At 39.4% G+C, this 18,595-nt stretch overlaps 1 protein-coding gene across 1 annotated transcript in view; it reads left to right on the top strand.

Annotated features, from left to right (window-relative positions):
- Positions 1-18,595, top strand: part of TTN (titin) — a 274,368-nt gene that overhangs the window by 40,255 nt on the left and 215,518 nt on the right. The window contains 8 exon segments of the mRNA XM_021075901.1: positions 36-296; positions 808-949; positions 1,042-1,207; positions 2,597-2,828; positions 4,582-4,866; positions 5,089-5,214; positions 9,038-9,226; positions 14,691-14,735. Of these exon segments, the coding sequence (XP_020931560.1) occupies positions 36-296; positions 808-949; positions 1,042-1,207; positions 2,597-2,828; positions 4,582-4,866; positions 5,089-5,214; positions 9,038-9,226; positions 14,691-14,735 (1,446 nt within the window).

Raw genomic sequence — 18,595 nt, 5'->3', positions numbered from 1 at the left:
CACAAAATCTTGGGTGTTTCCTTCCTCCTTTGCAGCAATCATGATTACATCCATGCTGAAGGACATCAATGCTGAAGAAAAAGATACCATTACCTTTGAGGTGACGGTGAACTATGAAGGCATCTCTTACAAATGGCTAAAGAACGGTGTGGAAATCAAATCAACAGACAGGTGCCAGATGCGCACCAAAAAGCTCACCCACTCACTGAACATCAGGAATGTTCACTTTGGGGATGCTGCTGAGTATACCTTTGTGGCTGGAAAAGCTACCTCAACAGCCACTCTTTATGTGGAAGGTATGGTTTCGTAAATGTCATATCCATAAAAAACAAATGTCAGACACACTATATAAAATGTTAGGACATCAGCTCATAAACAGATAAGTAAAATGAGGTATATCCATGCAATGAGATATATTCAGCAATTAAAAGGAAGCACTATGTGTGCTACAACATTGGTGAACCTTAAAAAACTTTATTCTAAATGAAAGAAGCCCCATCACAGGGGACCACATATCGTATGATTCCAGGTGTAGAAAAAGCTCAGAATGCCCAGATCTATAGGGTTATAGATTGGTGCCAAAGTGTGAAAGGAGGGCATTAGGAAGGGCTGGGAGGGCTAAAGGGTGCATGATTTCTTTGTGAGATAATGAGAATGCTTTGAAACTGATTATGATGGTGATTGCACAACTCTGAATGTTCTGAAAGTTCTGAAACTCTATGCTTTCAAGAGTGAATTGTATAGTATGTGAATTGTATCTTGGCAATGCTGTTAGAAAGGTTAATTTTTTTACATGCTCTTCTCCAGCTCGTCACATAGAATTTAGGAAACACATTAAGGACATTAAGGTTCTTGAGAAGAAGCGAGCCATGTTTGAATGTGAAGTTTCGGAACCTGACATCACTGTGCAGTGGATGAAAGATGGCCAAGAGCTACAGCTTGTGGACAGGTGGGTTGGTTTGTTTTGCCACATCCCAGTGATGCCTAGTTCCCTTGGGGTCATCATCCTACATTAAACCTCAATTTCCATTTCCTCCATAGAATAAAGATCCAGAAGGAGAAATACGTCCACCGCCTTCTGATCCCATCCACCCGGATGTCTGATGCCGGGCAGTACTCTGTGGTGGCAGGAGGCAACATGTCGACTGCTAACCTCTACGTAGAGGGCAGAGATGTTCGCATCCGAAGCATTAAAAGGGAGGTTCAGGTAACTGTCCACGTGCTGGAGTTTTTGGAGAGATCATCAGTGGCTCCTAGTCTATAATTTTATCATTTAATTTTTTGACTTTCAAATTTTCTAACCTTAGTCTTCTACAGAATGAAATCAGCTTCTCCCTGCCTATTGGCTCACACTTGTATGCTGACATCAGTGTAGTCACAGTTTTCTTTCACTTAGGGAAGAAGGGTGTCCTTAGCAGATGTCAAAATACTTTAATGAAAGCAGCTGTAGAAACTTTACTGTCTAATAAGTGGCCACTTGCCAAGTAGTACCAACAAGAAAAATTCAAATTGTGGTGTTCGTACAGCAACGAGAATTAAGGGAATTCAGAACAAGGTGGCATTTTCTCAGAAGCCTTCCACTGTGCAGTGGCAGGTGTGCAAGGGCTGGGATGGGAGCACTCCCTCTGAGGTCCAGGAAGAACATCAGTTTGAGCAAAGCTGGGTTCCTAGCTGGGAGGCGGAGCAAGTGCTTTACCCCTGATTGCAAATGCAGAGCTTGACCTCATAAGTGCTAGTCTTCCTTCATGAAATAAAGGAGATAATGTGTAAAACGAGGAATCACTAGAGTCCAGGAGTTCCTGTGGTGGCACAGAGGAACTGAATCTAGCTAGTAACCTGAGGTTGCCAGTTTAATCCCTGGCCTCACTCAGTGGATTAAGGATCTGGCATTGCCGTGAGCTGTGGTGTAGGTCATAGATGTGGCTCGGATCCCGAGTTGCTGTGGCTGTGGCGTAGGCCAGCAGCTACAGTTCCAATTAGATCCCTAGCCTGGGAACTTCCATATGCCATACGTAGGGCCCTAAAAATTAAATTAAATTAAATTAAATTAATCACTAGAGGTCATATGTATCATGCTGCTCATCCCCAGAGAGCCAGGCATTACAGGCCGTAGGCCATGGTGAAGAGATTTCATTGCAGACTCTGGTAACCTGGATGTGTCTCCCATCCTTTATTGTCCAATTCTGAACCTTGTCCAATTCCTTCACTTTTAAAAGCAAGGATAATAGTTCCTACTTAGCCCACAAAGATATTATTCACATCCTATGAAATCAAATTTAACAGTAACTTAAAAGAACTTTGACAATGATAAACAGCCCTCAGATGTAAAGTGTCATGATTTCTCTTATGATTAATTAAGAAGCAAACATTTAAGGATGAAATCATTTCCTCTGTGTAAGCATGATTCTCTACAAAAGTTTGGGTGCCATTTGTCCAAGGATAGGTAGGAAAACTTAGAATGTGTTATAACCAGCCAGCTTGCTACATCATAATGTGTTACGTTTGGCAGGCTCTTCAATTGAGCTGTTTTATTAAAAGGTTAAAACTGACAGAAAACCAGGGCTTCACTTTTCTCTTTCTGTTGCTCCATCAAAAGGTTATAGAGAAACAACGTGCTGCCATTGAGTTTGAGGTCAATGAAGACGATGTTGATGCTCACTGGTATAAAGATGGCATTGAAATCAATTTCCAAATTCAAGAACGACACCAGTATGTGGTGGAGAGAAGAATCCACCGGATGTTTATCTCTGAGACCAGGCACAGTGATGCTGGTGAATATACCTTTGTGGCAGGAAGGAACAGGAGCTCTGTTACTCTCTATGTCAATGGTAGGTAGCAACATTAACTATTTTTGCCTCCATCTGTAATAATTCTCCCCTTCAACTTACTAAAGTTCTGCTAGTTCCTGGGCAATTTCTCAAGAACCCATGGTACTCATATGTTTGCAGCTATATTTATTTTCACATTATACTGATGGTAGCTAAGATGTTGTTTCCAGAAAACCCCTGATGGCTAGGTTTTAGTTGGTCAACACTGTTGACTCCAGTGTGTGACAGTTATAGTGGAGCTCAAATGGATTTCTAGGTACAGCGCTCAGCTGTTCTAGTTCTCTGCCCTTGGCCCTATCTGCTTGAGTACTACTAGCTCCACCAAAGGACAGGGCATTTTCAGCCTCTTGTCGATCATACCTGAGAATCTAGAGAGCCACAGGCCAGTCCCAAGCCCCAAGACTAGGGTCTCTGACTTTAGACAGGGGTTCCACATGCTACCAAGTCCTCAGAGGAGCACCATTAAACCAGCCACTTTCCTCCTTAGAAAACTTAGGGCTGAATTTGAGACTGACCTAGATCTGGAACTAACGTGGAAACAGAGAAAGTGGAACCTCCATCCCCATCCTGACCTTGGGTCCTGTCTGTCTAAACAAATACCTCTGAGGCAGATGAGGGAACACTAAGAATAATCTCACATTTCCTAAAATGAACCATGTTGCTAACATCCCCTCGGTCCCTAGGAGACTGGTGATCGTGGTATCCAGTTATTATTATTTCTATGTTAGTGTTAGAGATACTGAGGAACAGAGAAGTAAAGGTCTTTCCATACGGCTGTGTCAGAAACCAGCCTCTCAGAAGTCATTTCTCCCCATTTTTTGGTTCCACAAAATACCCACTTCCCCTCACTCTCACAACACTGAGGTGCTTTAAGTAGCATAACAGGAAAGCTGATATTTTTTTAAACAAATCTACCTAATTGCCTTTAACTAGATCTGAAGTAACATTCATTCATTCATTTATACAGACTGATTGCACTTCACTAGCGCCTGTATATTAAAAATGACGGAGTTCCCGTCATGGCGCAGTGGTTAACGAATCCGACTAGGAACCATGAGGTTGCGGGTTCGGTCCCTGCCCTTGCTCAGTGGGTTAAGGATCTGGCATTGCCATGAGCTGTGGTGTAGGTTGCAGACACGGCTCGGATCCCGCATTGCTGTGGCTCTGGCGTAGGCCGGTGGCTACAGCTCCGATTCAACCCCTAGCCTGGGAACCTCCATATGCCGCAGGAGCAGCCCAAGAAATAGCAACAACAACAACAACAACAAAAAGACAAAAAGACAAAAAAAAAAAAAATGACTATGACATATACACAAATGCTTGCAAAACAAGCAACCCTGAATAGGATCAGCCACCTCACCACATGATTTGTCCAAATGACTTTTAAAAATAGAAAGCATGTGGAAGTTGTTCTCTCATTCTTTAGGGTACTGTCCATTGACACCCTAAGTCCAGACACCAGCCAGGAAAAGGGGTAATGACGTTACACTGAAAAACTCAGCACTCCCAGCACCCCTCCTCCATCATCCAAAGTATCTTAAGGCTATTCCCTGTACTTATGAACTAAATCCCGAATGTTTTCTTCTTGCTTAGCACAAAGAATGTTCTCATATTCTGAGGCAAGTAAAGATACCACAATTTCAAAATTTTATTTCCAGCCCATAACCACCTGTGACAAATTAACATAGATTTCCCTAGGCGTTCCTGAATTTCCATGTTTTTTCACGGGCTGTTTATTTTCTTTTCTCCCCAGCTCCAGAACCACCCCAAATTCTGCAGGAGCTCCAACCTGTTACTGTACAGTCTGGCAAGCCGGCCCGCTTCTGTGCTGTGATATCTGGCAGACCTCAACCCAAAATTTCCTGGTACAAGGAAGAGCAGCTGCTGTCCACTGGTTTCAAGTGCAAATTCCTTCATGATGGGCAAGAGTACACGCTTTTGCTCATTGAAGCCTTCCCAGAGGACGCGGCTGTCTATACCTGTGAAGCCAAAAATGACTACGGTGTTGCCACCACCTCAGCCTCACTCTCAGTGGAAGGTAGAAATGCCTTGCTATTTCTCCATTAAAACAAAAACTAAGAATCCTATTTTTGCATTCTCCTGGGGCATTTAAAATGCAATTTAGAACTCTTAAAAGCAGATTACTACCCAACTTGGGAACTTTGAAACACTGCCAGATAAATTAAGATAAATCGGTACGCTTCATTCTCAATCTGTAGGGTGAGTCCATCTTGACGAGTCTTGTGGTCCCTTTCTTTAGTTCCAGAAGTTGTGTCTCCTGATCAGGAAATGCCTGTTTATCCTCCTGCCATCATCACCCCACTTCAGGATACTGTCACTTCTGAGGGACGGCCAGCCCATTTTCATTGCAGAGTTTCTGGAACAGGTAGGTTTACAAGCAAAGGTAGAATTGCCAATATTTTTAAAGAATGATATGTGGGAAAGGTTCTCTCACCCTTTGCTCCCTTACAAACATCTCTTCAGGCAAAATTTGAAATTTAACAGACATCTTATAGAAGACTTATTTGAATTACTGAATTAAGAATTAGATCAGAGTTTTCCACTGGATCATACACCTAAAAATGGTTAAGGTGGTAAGTTTTATGTTATGCATTGTTTTGTTTTTTTTTTTACCACACAAAAAATTAGAGCAATGTTTTTTCAGGGTTTTAAACTTCTAAAAATATCATGTTTCCCTTATGATTGTAGTTATACTTTTGTTATCTCTTGAAAAAAAATGACAAAGCCTACAATTATTATTAGATTAAGTATAATGACATCTACATATTTTTAAAAGAAGGGTCTATTTATCTGTAAGACGTCATTCAGTGTATGGACAGTGCTTGTGCAAAAAGTCATATTCCTTTGGAAGGCAATATCCTGTAGTGGACAAAAGTCAGAGCATTATGATCACAAAGGTTGGATTCCAATCTTGACTCCACTGTGTGACCTTCAGCAAATATATGATATCTCTGGTCCTCTCTCCCTCATGAAGAAAATGAGGATAATACTGCATTCAAATCTTGGAATGTACATTCCAAGAGGGCAGGGATTCTTTCTTAGTACAGAGAACCTGGCATCTGAAAAGCAGTAGCTACTGGAAGGAAAGCTCTCTGAAAGCAAAGGTGGATCCCAACCCTCAAGTAACTCTGAACATAGTAGATACTCAATAAGTAATTGTTGATTGGACAGAAGAATGATTGTTGAATGGCCAATAACCATTATCATGATTACTTTAGATAACTCATGTCAGCATGTAGCACAGTTCCCATCATGTGTACTCCTTTCTTCTGTTAGCTATTGGGATTTTTAATGGTGCACATTTCCCAAGTACCACCAGCCCCTCCCCTCACCCAGGAGTCTGACTTTAGTAGAACAAAATGTTTGGACCCATTTCTAGCCAGTGATGATTGTCGACTGACCTCAGGGAGGAACAAAGTAAATCACATTTATCCCAAATGAAAATGACTCCCTCATTCTCCTGGCTTTTGGATACTACCTCAAAGAGAAATTCTCTAAACTTAGGCATCTCACAGCCCTCCTAATAAGTTTGTTTTGCTTATACTGTTTTCTCCCATTAGTTTAGGACCCGATCAGCATGGCCAAGAGCCATTTTCCTAAACAAGTTATCATTTCATTTGGGCTACTATCACCTAGAGATTTTCTCCTCTGGAATGGAGATACTGATCTAGAAACCACATAGACCTGTTTGATTTTATGAGCATAATTAAAGGATATAAAGTATATAAAGCACTTATAGGCATGGCTGGCAAGTGACTGGGGCTCAATACATTAATTTTATTGGAACCATTGAGAGGAATTATAGAAACATAAAAGTCTAGTGTTTGGTGACCAACATGGATAAATGCTATAGGCTTTGTGGCTTCAGAACAGAGTTGTTGAGAAATAGTAAATATCAAGAAATGAGGACTGATTAAATAATATCCTACTAACACAATAAAGAAAAAATGCATTTTTTCGCCTTTTTTTTTTTTTTTTTTTTTTTTTTTTTTTTGCTTTTTAGGGCCACCCCTGCAGCATAGGGAAGTTCCCAGGCTAGGGGTCGAAATACAGCTGCAGCTGACAGCCTATGCCATAGCCACAGCAATTCCAGATCTGAGCCACATCTACAACCTACACCACCACAGCGAAGCCAGGAATTGAATCCACATCCTCATGGATACTAGTTGGTTCGTTACTGCTAAGCCACAAAGGGAACTCCATAAAAATGCATTTTAATATCAAATTCACCAAAGCCACACTAAAGAATTTATCCATTTATTGAATTTTTAGAGGAAAGTTTTCAAATAAATACATGCCTATGTGGATTGTCTAGAGTAGTAGTCTGAACTATTTTTGTATAGTACTTTTTAGTTTATGTATCATTTTATAGTTTGCCTTTAAGGTGTTGTAAAAATACATTTGCAGCTCTCTAGAAGACTCCAATTGGGGTAGAAAGAGAAAAACATCTTTTCTATGTAATAGATGTCTTTAAATGTTTGAACAGGCTTTATAAATTCATGAGATCATTAACTCTGTATGTGTGATAATATTTTTACACATACGAAGTTTTTAGCATCCTCTCATAAAGGTATTTTCTGTATGACAAAAACTAAATTCATTGAATAAAATGCCTTAGAATAAAAGCTTACCAGATCACATTAGTGTCATACCCCTCAGACTGTGAAAATATTTACATAACTTCCTCTGACTAGGTATTTCCATAAGAAAGTAAGTGCAGTTCCACTTTGTAAAACTTGGAAAAAGATATGAGAAGCCCCTGTCTCATATTTTGGGGAATGTAATTCTTGCTGAAGGAAAGAGCATGGTCCTGAGCAATCTAATGATGATTTTATGGGTGAAAATATTGTCTACTGACGGTCTCTGGTGCCACCTACTGGTAGAAGAGCAATTTGGAAAAGTGGAATTTTAAAACTTGTAAATAAAGATAGTTTTTTTGCTACTGTTCATTCTGCAGATAATGAGTAAGTATCATTTGGAGGCTTACAGCTAGCTAAGAAAAATGATAAAAAATTATTTTAGCAACAAAGACCACCCATTTTTCACTTAAGCATCTATTTCATTGTATTCTTTTACCAACATTTGTATTCCTGCTATTGAGACCCAGGAAGTTCTATAGGTGCCAGGGCCTGTCTCATGCCTTTAAGAAGCTCATTGTGTAGGTGAGGAGATACACCTGCACGACTAGATCCCAAAATTGTGAGTGCTATAACAGCCCACCTACTCAGAGCTCTCTGTCTGGGAGACAGCTGGAGAAAGATGCATGGACTGAACATTGAAGAATTAACAGGATCATTGAGCACAATGGCACTCCAGGCATAGAACACCATTTACAAAGTCATAAAAGCTTGCACGAACACTCCATGAGCTGGCCACAGTGGTTTAAGTATGTTTGGAAAGTGATGTAATGAATGGGTAAGAAAACAGAAAAGAAGGCAAGGGCTAAAGGGCTTGGTATTCTGTGCTTAGAACCTTAGATTTTATATTGTTTACTTTGAGGAGCCACTGGAATGTTTTTAAGCCCCTGGGTGATGTGATCAGGTTTGCTTTTTAGAAGCAATATTCTGATAATGAAGAATAGACAGATATGGAAGGTGAGATTGGAGGTAAGGGACCAGGGGAGAGACTATCCTAATAGATAAGCTTGGAAAGTATTGACAATGAGGGGAGTCAGGAGGAAGAAGAGGGTCGATTGTGCCAGAGTCCAGGAGGTTGAGTGAACAAGATTTAGGGACCAAACATAATGGAGTGGTGGCAGTGAGGAACTGGGGCAGTGTGGTAGCCTCACAGAAGCTGTGAGAGGCCAGTGACCAACACAGCAGTGGCAGCCCAGCCAGAAGCATCAAGTCCATTCCCAAGACAGGTCTTGCCCTTTGGCTCATTCGTTATCAGCAGTTCAGGCCTGTCCTCCTGCTTCACTCAGTTCATCAAAGGAAGAAGGTGTCAGGAAGAGTAAGAAAGGATCCTTGCCCGGGAGAGACAATATCAAACTCATTATCTTAGAATCATGTTTCCTTCTTAGAAATGAAATCATGTAAGATCAGATGTGGCATGCTCAAAAGAAAAGTATAATACTACTGGGATAAATATAAAATTAGTCACCAATATCATCAATTTTATGTTTGCAGGTAAATTAAAATACCTGCTTGTTCCTGTGACTTAAACATCCTTTTTCTTTTGTGATACAGATCTAAAAGTGTCTTGGTACAGCAAAGACAAGAAAATCAAGCCTTCTCGGTTCTTTAGAATAACTCAGTTTGAAGACACTTACCAATTGGAAATTGCTGAAGCTTTTCCAGAAGATGAAGGAATTTATACTTTTGTTGCTAGTAATGCTATAGGTCAAGTATCAAGCACAGCCACTCTGAGACTGGAAGGTACAGTCAAAAAAAAAACCTTTAAGAACCATTTAAATATAGATCTAATCTCAAAATTCAGTAACAAACACTAAAGATTTCATGTAAATCATCACTGGTCCTACCATTATTTTTTAACCCAACTAATTGTTTCCGTGTTATATGTGATATTCTCGCTTTTCAGGTACTGGAGTCATTATAAATCACAAAGCATCATTTTTTTATTTGCCCCTGCTTTGTCTCCATAGCATTTTGTAATGTATTGCTCTCATCACCAGCTTTCATGCTTCCTGATCAGCATGTATCAGAATGGGCAGAAATATGCTAAAGAAATAGGTTGTTTTCTTGTTTGGCTAGGATGAAAATTTTTTAATATATTTTTTTTAATCTAAGAGTGTTAACACATCCTACCATTGTATTGACACAATTCTGATTTCACAGAAGCTACAGTGGATGATTTCAGGTCTGTTTACCAGCTTGATGTGTTCACTGTCATTCAAAGTGTTGAGGGTTGAGGGGCTCAGTTGTAAAATGGCTTAACTTTTCTATTATTTGGGGTTCTTAAATAGCAATCAGAAATATTTCCTAGGTATCAGGCAGGGGGGCACTCAGATTCAAAATGACAAATATTTTTATACAGTCAGACTATTTTTTTCTGAGCTAATTTGGTCTCTGTAGTATTAAGCATGTATAAATATATGAAGAGTTAAGGCAACTTTTGCTTTTTCCCTTGATTTTGAACACTTATAATAACAACCCAGATGTTTTCTTAATAATCAGTTCAATGCGGTTTACAAAAAAGAAGGTTTATTTTACAACTGGGGGGGGGGAATAGTAGAAAACAAGAATACCTACACTGAATTGCACCCTCTACTACCATCTTCATGAACATGTAGTGAAGCACCTTAAAACTATTTATGTCTCAGCATGTTTGTCTGGAAAACGGAAGGGAACTCATGTGGCTTTGAATCAATAGTGGTATACATTGACAAGGCATTAGGCTTGGACTGGATTCTCATCCATCACTGAAATCTGTAGCAGAACTGTAGACAACTCCCAGTGAATTCTGGTGTCCATGCAAACTAAGACATTAAAGATTGGCATGCTTCTTTTCAGGATTTAGCAAACTTGAAGAAATTACAACAAACTCTCAATGGCATGTCTCTTCATCAGTTTCATTTAAGAAGGAGCCCCTTGGCCAAAAGCCCATCTTCATCCAGCCTCTGTCAAGCCTCAGGGTGCACAGCGGGGAGACAGTCAGATTTCATACAAGGGTTTTTGGTATTCCCAAGCCAGAAATCCAGTGGTTTCATAACCAGCAGCCAATTCTACCATCAAAAGATATAATTTTCCATTTTGAGGAGTCCACAGGCATGGCTTTAATGCTTATAGTTGATGCTTACTCAGAGCATGCCGGCCAGTACTCTTGCAAAGCAGCCAATAGCGCGGGGGAAGCCACTTGTGCGGCTACGCTCACAGTGACTCCAAAAGGTAAAGGAAGCCCAGCTTGCTTCAAAGACTTTGATCTGCTGCATCCTTCCTACTCCCGTCATTACTAATGAGAGTCTCTGCTGTGTGTCTCAGTGCATATTGCAGTCAGTTCATCATTTACTAATAAAGTAACAGCCCGGTCCCTCTAAGTCTTCAATTATGGTTTAACCAGTGTTTTTTAAATCTCATTGAAGTATGTGTTCTGGGCATTACATGAGTTGTTATTTGGTTAGGCATCAACTTTGCTTGACGTTTTCCCTTTTCTAAATAGCATCTTATCATTGCATCATCAATGATTTATTTGCTACATATTATTTATAAAGTAGATGGTGTAAGGAGGACAAATGCTATCCCAAAGATAGTCATAGAGAAAATGGGGGGCTATGTCACTCTGGGGAGCTGCAATGACAAGAGAGAAAAGGAATCAGATACTATATGGCATCTACGTGAGCCTTTATCATCCATTCATCCCTGGATCACTGGGAATGAATTTTCTTTTGTGTGATCCTCACATCCCAGAGCACACTGCATCTGGCATGCTACTTCCAAGTGACAGTGATGTCTTTCATCTTCATCTTCCATGCCACTTTATGTTACTAACCTAGCCAAGTGAGAAAGCTTAGATCTTTTTTTTTTTTTTTTTTCGTCTTTTTGCTATTTCTTTGGGCTGCTCCCGCGGCATATGGAGGTTCCCAGGCTAGGGGTCGAATCGGAGCTGTAGCCACCGGCCTACGCCAGAGCCACAGCAACGCGGGATCCGAGCCGTGTCTGCAACCTACACCACAGCTCACGGCAACGCCGGATCGTTAACCCACTGAGCAAGAGCAGGGACCGAACCCGCAACCTCATGGTTCCTAGTCGGATTCGTTAACCACTGAGCCACGACGGGAACTCCAAAAGCTTAGATCTTAATATTCTTTTCTTTCTCTTGTCACTTGGTTACACAGTGCAAGCTCTAGCTAGGCAAAGTTCTGGGAGAGATGTAAGAAAGTCCACCAAGTCCCAGGCAGTGGCAGAGTCCTCTTTCACAAAGCAGGACAGCAAACTATCCCAAAGTGAAATTAAGTCATTTCCAGGGTCATCACATGAATATGAATGGCAGGTGTTTGAAAGTGTATCTCAAAGTTCTACCCACACAGCTGCATCCATCCAAGAGGCAGAATTGCACCATACTGCGTCCCTTTCACAAATTGCAGAAAGCATTGAATTATCTGAGAAATGTGCAGAAGAGGTACCAGGGGACATGCCAAAGATTCTCCTGCATCTTCAGGACCTCTCTGTAAAGTGCGACGACACGGCTCATTTCCTCTGTGTTTTAGAAGATGAGTCTTTTGTTGATGTAACCTGGACTTATGAAGGTGTAACAATAGAGAAATCTAAGAGAGTGAAGCAGTCACAAAACCATATATAATGTTCAATTCAATTTCTTACCATATATAATGTTCAACTGGTAGACCAAGGATTGTACAGCTGCATCGTACACAATGAGCATGGAGAGAAGACAACGTCAGCAGTTCTAAGAGTAGAAGGTGGTTATTTGATTTTTAGCTGTGACTTGCTTCATTTCATCCTCATCGCTTTATGCAGCTTTTACATCATGCAAATTGAATCAATGAATATATTAATTAGAATATCCTCAAATTAGCACTCTTCATAAGTGACTTTTGAAAGCCAGCCAAGTCATTGGCCAAACACTTTATGAACATATAACTTTCCAGTCTAGATTCAAGGAAGTTTAACTTTCAAATCTGGGTTCAGGAAGTTAAGGTTTGTTTCCAATGTGCTGTTTTCTAACACTTACCAAATGTGCCACTAAGGAAGTATACCAAAGAAGATTAAGATGTTATAGTTCATCGAGTATTTATTGAGTATTTATTATTGTGCCTGGCACTGTCTGGACCAAAATTAGTAGACTCTAGATATGTCGCCATCAGTGATGCTGGTTTAGAGCCTCAGATCATCCCAGAATTGTAGCATGATCTCATGGCAAGATCATAATTTTTGTTGTTATTGTGCTTGATTCACCACCGTGTCTGGAAGGGCATGGGCATATTTACCTGGGCAAAGGATGCCTTCTTCCTTCCATCCACAGACTATCTTCTTAGATACTAACGAAATGAGAAAAGTGTTCTTCATATACTGGAAGATCTTCACTGAAGCCTATGGCCATAGGGATTTGGGCATCTCCAAGGGCCTGTGGAGAGCTGTGCCCTCTATTTCCTCCCTGATCCAGCCGTACGATTTTTGAGGTATTAGAGATGTTCAGGGGGCAATCAGTGCTATGTACCTGGCCACCTCTGCACTGAATTTTAAAATGGATTTGTTAATTCACCTGATATATCTGCAGTCCTCACTCATCAAAAGGCGGGGTTTTTTTTTTTCCTTTCTTAATCTTACATTTTGGTCTATATCTGCTAAGAGAGGAATACCTTAAGAACTGAGGTCTAGTGATGCACATTAGGTGAAAAATTCCACCATCCAGAAAGTTGACCCTCAATTTCACCATAGCTTCTGGCTGGCACAGTAAATACACTGAGTATCTATCTGAAGGCATTGTCTACAAGTCATGTAGGTGCCAACCGTGACCATTTCCGTAGCAAGATAATTGGGAGCTGGCTGCATTGTGGAGGTGGGGGGAACATAGACTTTTCTACTCCCTTCCTAAAGAACCCAGTACTGTAGGGAGGGCTTGATCAAAAGTTGTTCCCAGAGTAGATTTAACTTGGACATTTTTGCCTCATGATTTCCAGTTGATCAGTTTCAACTGATTATATTATTAAAATGTTCTTGGAACAGGAGCATTTTTTTCCTTGGAAAGTCCAGGCTGCCTTACCTAAGTTAAAAGATAAGCCACTTTGAAGTGTTTGAAGAGTGAAGGAATCAGGCACAGTACTAATTATCTTATATAGGCCAGTCTTATCTGTCCCTCTTTTGTTCTGGTCTAATAACTTTACACAGACTATAGAATTTGCCACGAAAATCATGGTAGGACTGGGAACCACCACAAGTCTGAGTAGAGTTCTTACGCACATCATGAGCATAGATATATCTCCAACTTGGGACTAATGTGCTGCTTTCTCTCCATCCCATGGCATTCCATCTTCTTTAAATTCTGCACTTGTTTTACAAACACAGCTAATTTCTTCCTTTTCCAAACTTTATTCTTACCTAGCAAAAGAATTGCAAACCAGAGCATTTACCAAAGTTAACCTTGATTCAGACACTAAAAGTATTAGAACACTCAAAGAGTCCCAAATTAAAACAACCCATGAAGTAAAGAGAGAATCATCAAAGAAATCATCAAGTTTGTCATTAACTTCGTGCTAAAGAACCCAAGGAACTGAGAAGCCAAGGCGTCAAGCACACTGACTTGTGTCACGTGGACCGGACATTGAGTGGTACCCAGGCTTCCTCCAGAAGGTCCCCAGAAATGATTGTGTCTAAAGGCTGTATCTTTTCCTTATGTAATAAAATCAATTTTGAATTGAAAACTCTTTGTTTTGCTCTTTAATATATAATTAGACTTTGCATAGTTTAATGTTTTAAAGGTAGTTCAAATCAAAGGAGTATTTACTAGCAGAAAATACTTAATTCTGCAGGGAAAGCAGAGAGTAGCCCTCAATTAAAAGTGGCAAGTTAGAAAATGCATGCTCCTTCTAAATGTGATTTTATCTCTTAGCAAGTGTTCTGTCAATAAGGCATTTAAAAAGAAATGTTCCTTTAGTCTGTGGATTGCTTTTCTCAATGCATGTAAAAGGCATGGGGAATTATGGAACTAAAAGTGGAAATTTCATAGAGAACCTAAAATAAAAGTGTTTTAAAATCTTTCTGTCAAATTGTCATGTACATGCTCATTGATTCATTTGGCATGGATTTTGGGGGGTGTACTTTTCTATTATTATAATAAATGAGAAAATTGTAATTGTGTGAATCATGAATTGAGTCAGAAAGTATATGGAATTAATCATGAAAATCTCTTGTTTTTCCATTCTAGCCCCTGAATCAATTTGGCATGAGCAGATGGAGATGGAGATGAAAGGTATTGTTATATTGAATGTGAGATTTAAGTAGAAATTCTGAAGGATTAACAGAATCCTTGAGCTGCCTTCTGTTAGTATTATTGAGAAAAATGACATAGATGTTCAAATATATCTCTTAGAGTATATATTACTTTGTCGCATGCCTGGTTTAGTATGCTAATGGTTACATGCATTTCACAGTCATTTGTCTGATGATAATTTAAAATCTTATGTTTAAAATTTATCAGCCATATTCAACTTCATGTTTGCAGCCACTTTCAAAAGCGTGTATTAGGAAAAGTTTTCATCTTAATGCATGAAATCATGGAGTAGAAGTTTGTTTTCAAAATCCCAGTGAATTAAGTTGTACAATAGACAATAACCTAGCTGTCATTCTCAGAATGCAATGTCACGAATGAATTAGGATTGAAATGCTATTTTCTTTAGGGTGTGTGAAAATGTTACATTCCCATTCTGGTTTACACTTCGTGCACACATATCATTTTAACATTGATATGTCTCTTACACTGGCTTGCAGATAGCTGCCTTATGTGATCCTTATTGCCTGCTTTCCTTTGCATAACATCGTGTCTTTACGGCTGTATTAGTTCGAATAAACGCCTTCTCATTTTATTTTATTTTAGCTGATAATTTATGGTTATAGTTATTGTATATATTTTTAAATAGTTAATTCTCAAAAAATAATAATTTAATCTATAATGAAAAGGATCAGAAAGGGCGTTTATTCCACTACTCTGCAAGTCAGGTAAGATTTTCCTCTTAGCTGTCAAAAGAACAAAGTTTTCCTGCTCCCAAAACAAATATGCACAGGAACATGTTATTTTGAAATGCATTTTTGCTTGTTCAAGAAGAAATTTCAGCAGTTTGAAGAAAAGACCAGACAACGAACGATTTTCGTGTCAGAATCTTTTAAACAGAGCATGGTGTTGCGTTTATTCGAACAAATATGGTGAGTGAATTTTTTTATAGATTTGTGAGAATCTGTAGCATGCACTTTATTTTATTTCCTATTTTGCAATTTCATTTATTTTCAAATTTTTCAAATACTATGGAAGATAGTAAAAGGCTTTATGATTTAACTTTTTTTCAGAATTGTTTTCTGAGGAAGAATCTGAACATTCAGAAAGAGATACACGTGATGCCTTCTCAGATTCTGAAGATGTAGACCACAGCTCCATGGCTGCTAAAAGATATGCAAGTAGAATATCATCTACGAGCTCCTGGCCTGAATATTTCAAGCCTTCTTTTACCCAAAAACTTACATTTAAATATGTTTTAGAGGGCGAACCTGTTGTTTTTAAATGTAGATTAATTGCCTGTCCAACTCCAGAAATGACTTGGTTTCATAACAATCGACCCATCCCAACGGGCCTTCGGCGGGTTATAAAGACAGAGAGTGATTTACATCATCACTCATCCAGTTTAGAGGTTAAAAGGGTCCAAGACAGAGATTCTGGAAGTTACAGAGTATTAGCAATTAATAGTGAAGGGTCTGCTGAGTCAACTGCATCATTGCTTGTTATTCAAAAAGGGCAAGATGAGAAATATTTAGAATTTCTGAAAAGGGCAGAACAGACGCATGGAAATATGGAGGCTTTGGTTGAAAGGAGAGAAGATAGAGTAAAGGTTGACCTGAGGTTTACTGGCTCTCCCTTTAACAAGAAACAAGATGTGGAACAACAGGGAATGATGCGAACTATACACTTTAAGACAGCGAGACCTAGCAGGAAAATAGATTTAATGTATGATGAAGAATATTTAGAAAGTAAGTCTGATATAAGGGGATGGCTTAATGTAGGTGAAAGTTTCCTGGATGAGGAGACCAAAATGAAGTTGCAACGTTTACGGGAGGCTAGAAAAATGTTAATGGAGAAAAAGAAATTATCTCTGTTAGATATGTCATCTGAAATAAGTTCAAGAACTTTGAGAAGTGAAGACAGTGATAAAGACATTTTGTTCTCTAGAGAGGAAATAAAAAGCAGGTCTGTATCTGATCTGGCTGACAATGGGGATAAAGTAGATGATTCAACTGAGGTTATTGTCCAAGAGCCACATGTCCTTCCTTATCTAATGGATGAAAATGTAGGCTCTGGAGAACTTCCCACAAGCTCTCAGGCTACAGTTGATGAGGAAATTCTCCAGACCAAAATGAGAATGAGCCAAGAGGCATTCCCAAGAGAAAGTCTATCAAGAGACCATTTTTATGGTAACATTATAGAAAATGAGACTAACCAAGCAAGAGAACAACTTGAAGAAATTATGACCAAAATCAAAATTATAGAGTCAACTGAAGATATCATGAATGTAAGTAAGAACGAGGAAATATATGAGACCCCTAGAGAGGTGTATCCAGTTACTGTGCCATACACTAGTGAATCTTCTGGTACAGTTTTAAAAATTAAAGAAAATGAAGAGCTGGAGAGAGAAAGAATAAGAAAAGATGACTTAAGAGAATTACAACCCTCCACTTCCACAAAAGTTGATGAATTCGAAACTGAACAGGAAGAAAAAACCACAAGAGTTTTCGAAAATTCTTTCCAAAGACATCCACAACGTTGCCCACCTTCATTTCTTCAAGAAATTGAATCTCAGGAAGTTCATGAAGGTGACAGTTGTGAATTTGTGTGTCATTTTCAAGGATATCCTCAACCCATAGTGACCTGGTATAACAATGATATACCAATCCCACGTAGTCAAGGCTTTATCATACAGACCTTTGAAAACTACTCAACATTAACTTTTTCTTCTGTTCATCCTCACAATGAAGGTTCTATCACCTGTGTGTTATTTAACCAATATGGAACCGTGAAAACAACTGGTATGCTTAAAGTCACAGCAAAACAAAGGCATGATGTCGAAGCACATAGGATCCCAGTGCTGCATGACTATGCTGATGAGGAAGAGGAGCTGACACTGGTGTTTGACCAAGCAAAAGATGTTCATCCATCTTTGAGACAAGAGGACCAAGCAGATCTCCATATGGTGGAAACTAACTTACCAGTTCCTCCCTCTGCAGATACAGAGTTGCTCTCCTTTCCTGTAGAAATTCAGATAACTGCAGCTACTCCTACACCAGAACAAGATAAAGAGTCAAGAGAACTGTTTCCACCTGAGGAGTTGGAGCCTAAAGCAACACCTCAAGATGAGGCTACTCAGTCACCAAAACACAAATTTATATTCTCATCTGATATTACTAATGAGCCACCAGAAGTGTTCCAAGACATGCCAAGGCATGCCAGGTGTACAGAGGGGGATTCCATAGTCCTTGAATGTTTACTCTCTGGTGAGCCTAAGCCAGTTGTGACATGGTTTCACAATGGCGTCCTCTTAAAGCAGAACCAGAAGTTTCAGTTTGAAGAAGTTGATTGTAGCTACCGGTTATATATTAACAATGTTAATTCTCAAGATTCTGGAAAATATCAATGTGTTGCTGAAAACAATTCAGGAATAGTTGAGAGTGTTTCATATCTAACAGTAGAACCTGTCACTCACAAGGAATATAGTCAATTAGAAAATACTGGTGGCATTTATACTAAATATTCCAAAGATCAACAAATTGAGGGAGAATCTGTAAAGGCACATTTTTATGATTATCCGTCTGGTCCTTCTACTCCCCAGTACAATATAAAAGAATATTCTGAAAGAGAATATTTTCAAAGCCTTGAGACAATTGAACAAATAGACCAGAAAGGCCAGGTTCCTTGCACATCTTCTAGAGAAAAACTCCCCAGATTTATTCAGGGTGCTTCTAGATCCATGCAAATCAATAAGCCTGTCAGAGCGGAACTCAAACAATGTCAGGATGAGGAGGAAAAGGAACACATAATTGAAAAAACAAAGCTAAACCAAGCAGAGGGGA

Source organism: Sus scrofa, chromosome 15, assembly GCF_000003025.6.
Source record: "Sus scrofa isolate TJ Tabasco breed Duroc chromosome 15, Sscrofa11.1, whole genome shotgun sequence".
Classification (NCBI taxonomy): domain Eukaryota; kingdom Metazoa; phylum Chordata; class Mammalia; order Artiodactyla; family Suidae; genus Sus; species Sus scrofa.
The sequence above is the reverse complement of the archived record's forward strand: the minus strand, read 5'-3'. Positions and strand labels throughout refer to the sequence as shown.